General features: G+C 45.2%; 1 protein-coding gene across 1 annotated transcript; it reads right to left on the bottom strand.

Annotated features, from left to right (window-relative positions):
- Window positions 1-7,397: 7,397 nt before the first annotated feature.
- On the bottom strand, window positions 7,398-11,596 carry TM2D2 (TM2 domain containing 2). Its single transcript, XM_063311087.1, has 4 exons — window positions 11,233-11,596; window positions 9,964-10,051; window positions 9,702-9,817; window positions 7,398-8,681 (listed from the first exon to the last, which is right to left on the bottom strand). The coding sequence occupies exons 1-4, from the start codon at window positions 11,481-11,483 to the stop codon at window positions 8,468-8,470; spliced, it is 669 nt and encodes a 222-aa protein (XP_063167157.1). The 5' UTR covers window positions 11,484-11,596; the 3' UTR covers window positions 7,398-8,467.
- Between the last annotated feature and the right edge of the window lie 938 nt (window positions 11,597-12,534).

The raw sequence follows: 12,534 nt of genomic DNA, 5'->3' as shown, positions 1-12,534 counted from the left end.
GGCCTTCCCAGGCAGGACAGTTGACCTACTCTAATCAAACCATTTCTCAAGAAAAAGAGGATCCGGTTATTTCCATCGACTTTACTGCTAAAAGCAGGTAGAAAATAACTCTTGCTTTGTGATGTTTTATTCCTTCTGCCAAACAGAACTCGTAAGCCTAAATTTGGTGAGAACTCAATCCTTTGTTTATTGCTACCATTTTGTTAAAGACCTTCCCTCTAACATATTGCGAATATTGTAGTTCTAATGAAAAGCAGGTAACAGCCCATGTCAATAAATGGGAAACGCTGTTCCAGAAACAGGACTATGTGTTGTGTGCAGATGGTTCAGAGATGTCTCCTTGCTTTGGTCCCTATGATGCTGTCTTGTGGGTGTTCTTCCAGGGAAGCAGAGAACAGGAAGACAACCCCCATTATTTCTGGAGGTTACTTGGCAGTGGTGATTGTTTCTAGCAATCTTTTCAGTTTTTTCCTTTTAAATTCAATTTGCAAGAGAGGATGAATGATGTCATGAGCATTTGCTCTTTGGCCTTGGGGTGTGCATGATGCTGTCTAGTCTTCTGCTGGACACCTATGATAACAGGAATAGAAAATTAAAGACAGACATGCAAATTGCCCAGCCAGATTTTCTTCACTCTGATGCTGGCCAGATATGTAGATATCACCTCCTTTAATTCTTTGATGGTGCGGCTGAAATTCTCACTGGAAGTCAAGGGATTTGGCCTTGGGTACCTTTGGGGATACTAAGTTTATTTACTATTTATTTTGTTGGCTTCATTAGGCTAATATCCTGCCTTTCCTTCAGGTCCTCAAGGCAGTATACATGATGCTCTGTCCATCTGATCTTCTGAACAAGAATCCTGTGGGATAGGTTGGGCTGAGAGAGAAGGAACGGCTCAAATCACTCCCTCCTAGTCCAACACTTTAACCGCTGCATCACATTGGCTCTTTAATTTGTTAGATGCATATCTCCCCTTTCCTTCAGGAGCTGAAAGCTGCATATATCTCACCCCTTCTGCAGCAACAACAACAAACCTGTGCAGTAGATTGGGCTGAGACACTGGCCCAAAGTCATCCATTGTAGAGAGTAAGGAAGATGACCTTAACAGAGATAGGCCAGCTCCGTTACCGAAGTGACACAGAGAAAAACATGACTTAGGTCCAAAACAAGCAGAAAGTATGCACAAGCAGCTCAGATAGACATCTTCCTAATTCACATGGGTGTAAGGAAGGAAGGGGGCAGAACAGATTTACAATATTCTGTTGTTGGAACCACTCTCATAAAAATAGACTTTCTGTGGAGTTGTCAGGTCTACTTGGTAGGGCTGCCATCCATGGCTGAGGGTGGCCTGGAAGTTGGGCCTTTTTGCTCTAATCCAAGAGCTGTAGAAAACCACTGCCAGTTGGAGTGGACAATGCTTGCCTGGTCAGATTTGATACATAGGTATGAAAGTACTTGTCTGTACCAGAACTGGGTTTTGCCTCACTGAGGTAGTTTCACTGGACAATATTAAAGAATTCTTTGAGTTTTGGATCCTGACGATCTGCTTCATTTAGATTAGTTTTGGGTAGAGAGGAGGTTGCTTTGAATTGTGCACCTCGTGCTTTGTTGGAAATGCAGGTTGGAGAGCACGTTTGCTGTATGGTTTGCAGCTAAAAAGGACTCCATCTTGGATGATCTGACCCAGGTATTCTCACTTACAGAAAGCCCAAAGCTCAATAGTGGCTTAAGATGATCCAAAATGGTGGTTGATTTGGGTTTGGGAGCATAGTCTGAAACCTCAGTTAAAAAGCCATGTGCAGAGGGGAGCAAGAGGGCTACGCGTATGTGAATGGGTTTCTAGCCGAGTGGATCATACATGTACAGCTAGTGCACTGGGCGCCTGGCCCATCAGGCCCAGTGTTGTCCACACGGACAAGTTTTTCCAGCTTTGTGGGAAACCCTGGAATCGAGCCTTGGACGTTCTACAAAGCACGTCCTTGGGCTCCTGAGCCATGGCAACTTAGGACTTGGGCCTCAATAAATTTCCTTATAGGAGAAATAGAAAGGGGAGTTGTTTCTATGGAAATAGCCCCTGAATGAACAGCTGAAATATGAGTAAGGGTTCATGGTGGAATTACTTGGTTCCTTCAATAGGACCCTTGTAGGAGGTAGAATTTCTAGGGGAAAGCTTTGCCACTTCTAAAAAAAAAAACTTTCCTTTTTTTTGGCCAAACTGACTGAAATCCTCCCATGTGCATCTGCCTGTTTTTCTTCAGACGTTTGCGTCTTGAAATGAACACAAATGTGAAGTGTGCAGTCTCTTTGCTGATATGAGCGGATAGGCAAAACTTGTGCGACTCTGAATGGCCCAGCTTGCTAATTTGGTTGACTGAGCGACGAAATCAACACCAGTGAACTTGTGTGTGTGTGTGTGTGTGTATAAAATTGGAGTTATTAAAGAGAAAATAAAGGATGCATCTGGGATGTCAAAAAAGTCAAGATGGTGGCCACGTGATTGAAGCCCTGTTTTTTTTCCTCTATCGCACATACAATACATGTCAAATATGGCACGTTATCACACATACGATGCATGTCAAAAAAAGGTGCAGGGCTTCATTCACATGGTCGTGGCCACCATCTTGACTTCTAGGCCCACAAATGGACAACCCTGACACAGCAATGTAACATTAGACATGAGCACCAACCTTATGACCCTCCTAATGTTGGTTTCATGAGGACTTTGATGTGACATTTTCCTTTAGAAACATCAGTCTTAGGAGAGGGAGGAAGAGCCAAAGGTGGACTAAGATGCTTCGGTGACCTCTTTATATTTTTTTGGAGCTTGCCTGGAGTGACTCCGTGAGAAAAGAACTGGCTTGCCAGCTACTCAAATCATGCTGAAAATAGGAGGAATTTCCTTCAGTTCATTCTGCCTGGGCTTGAAGTGTTCAGTTAACCTCAGCAACTTTAAGATGTGTGGACTTCAACTTTCAGAATTCACCAGACAGCATCTTAAAAGTGGCTGCGGCTGAGAAACTCTTGAATTAACAGATGCCCTCCCATCATTCTAGCAGGTTGTGGACAGGAGTGTGAAACTGGACAGGCATTTTCTGTCCGCTTTAATTGTGGTTCACCTAACTCCTGGGGTCCCAAAGCTTGGAAGGGGGGACAATATTTCCTACAGACTCCATTATATTGCCGTACTGTCCATATAGTGACTCCAATACCCCTGATTGAGCCAACAGGGGGCAGTATTTCCTATGAATGACCTTGTATTGCCCTATAATCCATATAGAGCCTACAATTCCTCATTGAGCCACCAAGGGGCAGTATTTTGTACAGACTCCATTATACTGCCCTATTTTCTTATCTTGACTCCAGTAGTTTTCCAGGTAAACAAAAGTGAAAGTCAGAAATACCATTACAAGGAGTTCTGCAGATTTCTTAGAAACACTAGCAAATACAGTGTTCAAAGATGTAATCAAAGCAGACACAGGCCAAAATATAAAGCAACTGAAAGAAGCTATAAGAGATCAGAAATCATGAAGAGAGCTGGCTTATGGAATCACCAAGGGTTGGATACGACTGAATGGTTAATTGGATACAACTGAATGGTTAATTCGATTCGCATTGCAGAGAGGAGCCTTATTGTGCAGTATATTGCGCAATAGGCTCCATTACATTGCTCTATTGAGCCTGCAATACCACATTAAGCCACCAGGGGCCACTATTTCCAATAGATTCCATGAAGTACTGAAGTCTTCTTCAGCAAAGGATCATTACCTTGTGGTGCTGGAGCTTGAGCACCTCAATGATGCCATGAGCTAAACCGTGAAGGGCCACCCAAGACGGGAAGGTCATAACAGAGAGGTCAGACTAAATGCGATCCCTGGGGAAGGTAATGGCAACCCACCCCAGTATTCTTGACGTGAAAACTAAATGGATCAGTACAACCAGAGATATGTCGGTATACCATCGGAAGATGAGACCCCCAGGTCGGAAGATGGTCAAAATGCTACTGGGGAGGAACAGAGGATGAGCTCAACTAGCCCCAGACGTGATGACGCAGCTAGCTCAAAGCTGAAAAGGCGGCTAGCGGCCGATGGTGCTGGTGGTGAACAGCGAATCCGATGTTCTAAGGATCAACACACCATTGGAACCTGGAATGTAAGATCTATGAGCCAGGGCAAATTGGATGTGGTTATTGGTGAGATGTCAAGATTAAAGATAGACGTTTTGGGCGTCAGTGAATTGAAATGGACTGGAATGGGCCACTTCACATCAAATGACCACCAGATCTACTACTGTGGACAAGAGGACCACAGAAGAAATGGAGTAGCCTTCATAATTAATAGTAAAGTGGCTAAAGCAGTGCTTGGATACAATCCAAAAAACGATAGAATGATCTCAATTCGAATTCAGGGCAAGCCATCTAACATCACAGTGATCCAAATATACACCCCAACCACAGATGCTGAAGAAGCTGAAGTAGAGCAGTTCTATGAGGATCTGCAGCACCTACTGGATAACACGCCTAAAAGAGATGTTATTTTCATCACGGGAGACTGGAATGCTAAGGTGGGCAGTCAAATGACACCTGGAATTACAGGTAAGCATGGCCTGGGAGAACAAAACGAAGCAGGACATAGGCTGATAGAATTTTGCCAAGACAACTCACTCTGCATAACAAACACTCTCTTCCAACAACCTAAGAGACGGCTTTATACATGGACTTCCCCAGATGGACAACACCGAAATCAGATTGACTACATCCTTTGCAGCCAAAGGTGGTGGACATCTATACAGTCGGTAAAAACAAGACCTGGAGCTGACTGTAGTTCAGATCACGAACTTCTTGCACAATTTAGGATCAGACTAAAGAGATTAGGGAAGACCCACAGATCAGCTAGATATGAGCTCACTAATATTCCTAAGGAATACGCAGTGGAGGTGAAGAATAGATTTAAGGGACTGGACTTAGTAGATAGGGTCCCGGAAGAACTATGGACAGAAGTTTGCAACATTGTTCAGGAGGCGGCAACAAAATACATCCCAAAGAAAGAGAAAACCAAGAAGGCAAAATGGCTGTCTGCTGAGACACTAGAAGTAGCCCAAGAAAGAAGGAAAGCAAAAGGCAACAGTGATAGGGGGAGATATGCCCAATTAAATGCAAAATTCCAGAGGTTAGCCAGAAGAGATAAGGAATTATTTTTAAACAAGCAATGTGCGGAAGTGGAAGAAGACAATAGAATAGGAAGGACAAGAGACCTCTTCCAGAAAATTAGAAACATCGGAGGTAAATTCCAGGCAAAAATGGGTATGATCAAAAACAAAGATGGCAAGGACCTAACAGAAGAAGAAGAGAACAAGAAAAGGTGGCAAGAATATACGGAAGACCTGTATAGGAAGGATAACGATATCAGGGATAGCTTTGACGGTGTGGTCAGTGAGCTAGAGCCAGACATCCTGAAGAGTGAGGTTGAATGGGCCTTAAGAAGCATTGCTAATAACAAGGCAGCAGGAGACGACGGCATCCCAGCTGAACTGTTCAAAATCTTGCAAGATGATGCTGTCAAGGTAATGCATGCTATATGCCAGCAAATTTGGAAAACACAAGAATGGCCATCAGATTGGAAAAAATCAACTTATATCCCCATACCAAAAAAGGGGAACACTAAAGAATGTTCCAACTATCGAACAGTGGCACTCATTTCACATGCCAGTAAGGGAATGCTCAAGATCCTGCAAGGTAGACTTCAGCAATTCATGGAGCGAGAATTGCCAGATGTACAAGCTGGGTTTAGAAAAGGCAGAGGAACTAGGGACCAAATGGCCAATATCCGCTGGATAATGGAAAAAGCCAGGGAGTTTCAGAAAAACATCTATTTCTGTTTTATTGACTATTCTAAAGCCTTTGACTGTGTGGACCATAACAAATTGTGGCAAGTTCTTAGTGGTATGGGGATACCAAGTCATCTTGTCTGCCTCCTGAAGAATCTGTATAACGACCAAGTAGCAACAGTAAGAACAGACCACGGAACAACGGACTGGTTTAAGATTGGGAAAGGAGTACGGCAGGGCTGTATACTCTCACCCTACCTATTCAACTTGTACGCAGAACACATCATGCGACATGCTGGGCTTGAGGAATCCAAGGCTGGGGTTAAAATCGCTGGAAGAAACATTAACAATCTCAGGTATGCAGATGATACCACTTTGATGGCTGAAAGCGAAGAGGAACTGAGGAGCCTTATGATGAAGGTGAAAGAAGAAAGTGCAAAAGCTGGCTTGCAGCTAAACCTCAAAAAAACCAAGATTATGGCAACCAGCTTGATTGATAACTGGCAAATAGAGGGAGAAAATGTAGAAGCAGTGAAAGACTTTGTATTTCTAGGTGCGAAGATTACTGCAGATGCTGACTGCAGTCAGGAAATCAGAAGACGCTTAATCCTTGGAAGAAGAGCAATGACAAATCTCGATACAATAGTTAAGAGCAGAGACATCACACTGACAACAAAGGCCCGCATAGTTAAAGCAATGGTGTTCCCTGTAGTAACATATGGCTGTGAGAGCTGGACCATAAGGAAGGCTGAGCGAAGGAAGATCGATGCTTTTGAACTGTGGTGTTGGAGGAAAATTCTGAGAGTGCCTTGGACTGCAAGAAGATCAAACCAGTCCATCCTCCAGGAAATAAAGCCAGACTGCTCACTTGAGGGAATGATATTAAAGGCCAAACTGAAATACTTTGGCCACATAATGAGAAGACAGGACACCCTGGAGAAGATGCTGATGGTGGGGAGAGTGGAGGGCAAAAGGAAGAGGGGCCAACCAAGGGCAAGATGGATGGATGACGTTCTAGAGGTGACAGACTCGTCCCTGGGGGAGGCGACAACTGACAGGAAGCTCTGGCGTGGGCTGGTCCATGAAGTCACGAAGAGTCGGAAGCGACTACACGAATAAACAACAACTGAAGTCTTAAAATGGGAAATAGGCGAATACAATGGAATCTCTAGGAAATACTGCCCCCTGGTGGCTGAATGAGGCATTACAGGCTCAGTTGAGAAAATAGGGCAATATAATAGAATCTATAGGAAATACTGTCCCCTAGTGGTTCAATGAGGAAAGGTAGGCTCAATATGGAATACAGGGCAATACAATGGAATTTATACGCCCCTTGGTGGCTCAATGAGGCATTGCAGGCTCAACGGGGGAAAATAGGGCATACAATGGAATCTATAGGAAATATTGATTCCGGGTTGCTCAATGTGGTATTGGAGTCTCAGTATGGATAATAAAGCAATATTACCAAGTACCACTACACCAAACTACCTCTCCTTTTTAAAGGTATCTCAGAACATTACAGAGAACACACATCATGCTTGACACTTTGAGAGTTTACTCTTATGCAACACCTGGAAAGTTCAGCAGCCCATCATGTTTCATTATACTGCAAAAAGGAATACATTTTGATTTCAGTTTTTGAAAGGTAAATATCCTAGAAATTGCCATACTATTTCACTCCAGCTGACTAGAAGACAGCAACCTGTTCCTGTCGGCATGCAACCGCTATTACATGGATTATTTTTCTGCTGATATTGATCATGTTAACATGTTCCAACACTGGCTGGATTCTAGAAGGGATGGTTTGGTTAAGGTACCAGAGCAAGGATTTGCTTCTGTGTTAATTTGAAGTATGACTGATTTGTCTTAAAAATCTGTCTCTGACAATTTTCTCTTAAAGAGGGACAACAGATACCACTGCTTGAAGGAGACAAGGGTCCAGGACCCTGCTCTCTGACTTCACAAGCACATGCTGGGGTTGACATTAAATAAGTTACACTTGATGTAGCTAAAGAAAGGGGGTTGCTTCTCCATACCTCCAACACAAGATGAGATTAAGAATGGGGAAGAATTGTCAGAGATTCCCTATTTATGTACAAAGACATTTCCCATGGAACTTCTGACTTGCATTCTAAGGGAAAAAATAGTGCCACTATCCTCAAACGCAAAGTAAATAAGCATCAAATAGCCACCTTTTAATTCAGCCTTCAACCTTGCAAGTTACTGACAGCTAATTCTAGCCATGTGGACTTATTATAAAAACCTCTTCCAAACCCACAGCCATGAGAACCTAGGGCTAAGCACTGGGCACCCATCAGCAACTGCCATGGCGCAAACTGAAATACAGTGTAGCTTGATGTGTAAAAATTGCATTAAACTCATAAATAAATTTACAGGCTTCCTATAGGCAGGAGAACAACAACTCCTGTAGGCAGGAGAACAACTTCAACAATGAGGTATATACTGCAGAACCATGGTTTGTGTTTTTTCTGTTAAACCCCACCCTAGTCCCATGGAAAAGCAAATACAACACCACAGTCTCTTTTGTTGCCATGGCATTAATCTCAAGCAGGAGGTCTTCATATAAGCCAGGCTTCCACTCTCTTTTCCTCTCTGGATTAAGTCCAGCCAGAATGATAGCTTTTCAGTAAATGGTGCACCAATTGCTCCCATCGCTGGGCATAAGTCCTCCCGTAATGAGCAGAATCAGGTCCACAAACCACCAGATGCCGAGTCCTCCAAGGGTCAGCAGCTTTCCCACAGCTGTTCCTGTATGGCCCAGGCAGAATCGGTCTACCCCAAAGCAACCCAAGAAAAAGGAGTAGAGGAGAGTGGTAATGAAGTAGTGTCCGGTGTATCTGGAATTCAAAAGTCACAAAGAGAGGAACTGAATCATCAGACAGAAAAGGTGTTCATTCAAACACATTTTTCTGTCTTATTAGACAACCCTGTGACCCACTGGGTCGTCCTTTGAGAGGAAGGTAGTGCAGTCTGATGTGACCAAAATGAACATTTCATTTTAGGCTGAGCATATATTTTTATTTACTCCAATGCTGGACAATCCCGTGATCATCTAAGACAGTGTTTCTCGACTTCTGCAACTTTAAGATGTGTGGACTTCAATTCCCAGAATTCCCCAGCCAGAATGGGAATTCTGGGAGTTGAAGTCCACACATCTTAAAGTTGCTAAGGTTGAGAAACGCTGATCTAAAGAGAGTATATATCATAAAAATAAAAATAATTCTAGTGGCAAACGAACTTCAATAATAAGTCAGTATTTCCTTACCTAAACAGAGAAACAGAATGGCTTCCCCATTGACTTTGGTTGTGGGAAGCTGGCAGGGAGTGTTGGAAATCATCATCATGTGACTGTGGGGACACTGTAACGGCTGCAACTTTGCGAATAAAACTGTTGAGAACATCCTGGAAATTTCAATTCCACAGGCAAAATGGGTCCTGAATTTTTTACTTACTCTTTACGTTACTGGATTTTAGGTGCCTTGATTCAAAAATGGTTGTGCTATAATGCACCATTTGGGGCTAACTTGAGGGTACAAACAGAATGAGTGTTTTACTAGTATATAAAGTATGCACAGCACCCTCTAGTGGATATAACATGACATTACATGGAATACACAGCGCAAAAAACGGTTACCATGCAAGTGTGTGATTATTTAGGACTTCGCCTTAACAGAAACAAAGCTGTCTAAAATCAGCACTTGGGGTTAGAATGGAATTATTGAATGATTCTCTTCTGTGTTGTACTGATGAGTAGGGAGGCTCATAAAACAAAACAAAACAAAATCAGTAATGTATGCTGCACCTGGCTTCTGTGGTCATCTGAAACTGCAAAAATGTACCCAAGAAAGGGAACTCACTTTACACACGGCTTGTTCCCACGCAGAAAAGTTCGCTGTCCTGCGCACTCGATGCCATCCAATGCCCTGCAAAGGACTCGAGTGTGGCTGACATCGCTATATGCTTGGCCACCAAACTATTATAAGGACAGGAAACAGCAGAACAAATGGAAGATTTATGGGCTGACATTCCTTGGTTGAAGTATCTCTTTGCAAATAAGCATCCCTCGGAACTGAAACTCTTTGTCTAAGAAAAAAGCAACAAAACGACCTTCTTGCTCACCTTGAGACATCCGTAGCCTAATTCATCCCGTGCGCTTATGTTTCCGTTATGGTCCACAGGAGCTTCACATTCTACGAATTCTTCAGGTCTGCACGTAAATCAAAAATTGAGTTCAGATCTGAGGAACGGCTCTCAAAAGTTGTACTTCTGATGCTGCATTAAATTCAAACTCAGCACAGTGGCAAACACATGGTGTTCATGGTGTGTGTTCTCCAACATCTCCATACCTGTTACTTTTTATTTTATTTATCAAACTTTATCACTGCCCATCTCCCTCCCAGCTCCTGTTAGCCCTTTGAGATAGGCCAAGTCAGAAAAAAGGTGCCGTAAAACTTGACTTTATTGTTACGCGGTACAATAATAGAATCTTGAAAGCCAGGCAGAGTGTTTCCCTCCCTCCCTCTTATACCAAAGGCAAGGCAAACTTGAGTGTCCTCCTCACCTGCTCCTGTCTTTCTGGGTTAAGTTGATGTTTCCATAATGGCTGTCAAACTCCTCCCTCAGGGCTATCTCCAGATAGCCATCAATTAAACTTTGCTTGCCCAGGCTCCCAAGCACACCTCTAAACAGGGATGGGTTGTGTCCCAATCCATTGTCCATTCCTGACTTCAAGCACTTTTAACTGCCCTTGAGCAGAAATGAATTACTGGCTCCCAATTAACTTCTCCATCAACAATTTCTCTTTCCCTCCATCCCAACCAAGCATGCCTCACCCTCCAGACCCTTGACCTCTATTTCGCTTGAGGTTAATGTACTGGGCCAAATCAGAGCAATGGTAGCGTAAGCCGTACAGCCACAAACTCTGCATCCCTGGGTAACTGCTGGGGAGTTAGGTAGCTCATTGACCCCAATGCCATGGAGTTTCTCATGGTGGGAAACAACAGGATGCTCTTTTAGATAGGCTACGGTACTCTAGAACACAGCTGGTGAACCAAGAAGCCTCCAGAGCAGTGTTTCTCGACCTTGGCCCCTTGAAGATGTGTGGACTTCAACTCCCAGAATCCCCCAGCCAGCATATGCTGGCTGGAGGATTCTGGGAGTTGAAGTCCACACATCTTTAAGGGGCCAAGGTTGAGTAACACCGTTCCAGATGTTGCTGCATCCTTTCCCATTAGTTACTTTGGCTTCAGCAACATACGCAGGTCCACCTATTGCCCCCCTTCTCTTCCGCGTTTCTCCGCCCCGCCCCCCGAAGCCCCGCCCCCGCGCATTCAGTCATTCATGTTGCTCCGCCTCCGCGCGCCCGAAGCCCCGCCCCCAAGTCCTCACAGGTGGTCGCAGAGGACGAGCGGCGCGTACGGGCCTTGATACTCCCAGACGCTGGCGGCGGCGGAAGTGGCGGCGGAGGTGGCGTGAGGCGACCGCTGCTGCCCCTCTTCCTCCTGCGCGGCGCCGGCGGGGCTCTCCGTGGCGTTGTGCTGGTGGCTCCGGGAGACCCCCTGCAGCAGGAGCAGGTTGCCCAGCAGCAGCGCCGCCTGACCACACAGGAGCGCGTAGCACACCGGCCCTCCGCCCGCCATGGCGGAGACGGCGCTCTCCCGAGTTCCTGCGAGGCCGCTTCGGAAGTGCCTCGCGCTGGCGCCTCTCCGCCAATCGGGAGGCAGTTCCTCAGCAAGGGCGGGCCGAGGTCGCTCTTCTGACCAATCGGAGGCGACGCCTGTCCAGTTGGAGGCGGGTGCAGCGTCACCGCCGAGTATCATAGAGATAAAATAGGAGGACGCTGAACTTCGGGGTAAAAGCGCTATGAACCGATCTGAGACCGGAAGTATCTTCAGGATGGCATGTAGTCTCTAATGGTATAGCTGCCAGAGCTGGGCTATGCTGCCATCTAGAGGTCGTCAGAGCTTTGCAACCCAGATCTGGAGCTATTGCACTCCAAGTGCAACCACCTTTCAGCGGACGGTCCTCCCGCTTCCTCGAGCGCGGTTTCGGTTGGCCACAAGGCCGCTCCTGGGATCCAACAAGGGAAGACGGTAAAGAAGAACGGCGCTCCTCTGCATGGCCGGCAGGTGGCAGCAGCCGCAGCCGCTTGCTGGAGGAGAAGCGAGGTCCGTGATTTACTGAAATTGCTTTCTCGAGTTTGCACAACAGCTGGCGTGGTGTGCTATGTTGTGCAAATAAAGCCTCACGTTTAGTTTACCTGCCGGCGTGTTCAGCCTAGAAAATTAGGTTAATGCGGAAAGCTGAAAGCCAGTGTTTTTCAAACTCCGCGAATTAAAGGTGGGTGGACTTCAGCTCCCAGAATTCCCCAGCCAGCCATGCTGGCTGGGGAATTCTGGGAGTTGAAGTCCACATATCTTCAAGTTGCCAAGGTTGAGAAACACTGGCCTACAGAAAACCAATGTGAAATCTCCCATCCTGAGGCTGTAAAATCTTGGTTTTCTTTAGCTTTTCCATGGCTGGCTGGGGAATTCTAGGCGTTAAAGGCCACACATCTTCAAGTTGCCAAGGTTGAGAAACACTGATACAAACTAAAGAAATAAACCACCATTGACTTGAGGGATGGAGACTTGAAGGATGGAGATGCCTATTCCATGGGGCATTGAACTTCCTAGTTGAACAGTAACTGAA

The sequence above is a fragment of the Candoia aspera genome, chromosome 9, assembly GCF_035149785.1.
Source record: "Candoia aspera isolate rCanAsp1 chromosome 9, rCanAsp1.hap2, whole genome shotgun sequence".
NCBI classification, from domain to species: Eukaryota; Metazoa; Chordata; class Lepidosauria; order Squamata; family Boidae; genus Candoia; species Candoia aspera.
This window is presented reverse-complemented; position numbering and strand designations above follow the sequence as displayed.

Bases quoted from the DNA above. Each gene is read 5' to 3' on its own strand.
- TM2D2 (XM_063311087.1), bottom strand. From the start codon at position 11,483: ATGGCGGGCGGAGGGCCGGTGTGCTACGCGCTCCTGTGTGGTCAGGCG. The intron at 10,052-11,232 runs GTGAGGACTTGG...ATTTACGTGCAG, and splicing joins CTCGTCCTCTGCGACCACCT to ACCTGAAGAATTCGTAGAAT. The intron at 9,818-9,963 runs GTGAGCAAGAAG...TCCTTATAATAG, and splicing joins TAGGCTACGGATGTCTCAAG to TTTGGTGGCCAAGCATATAG.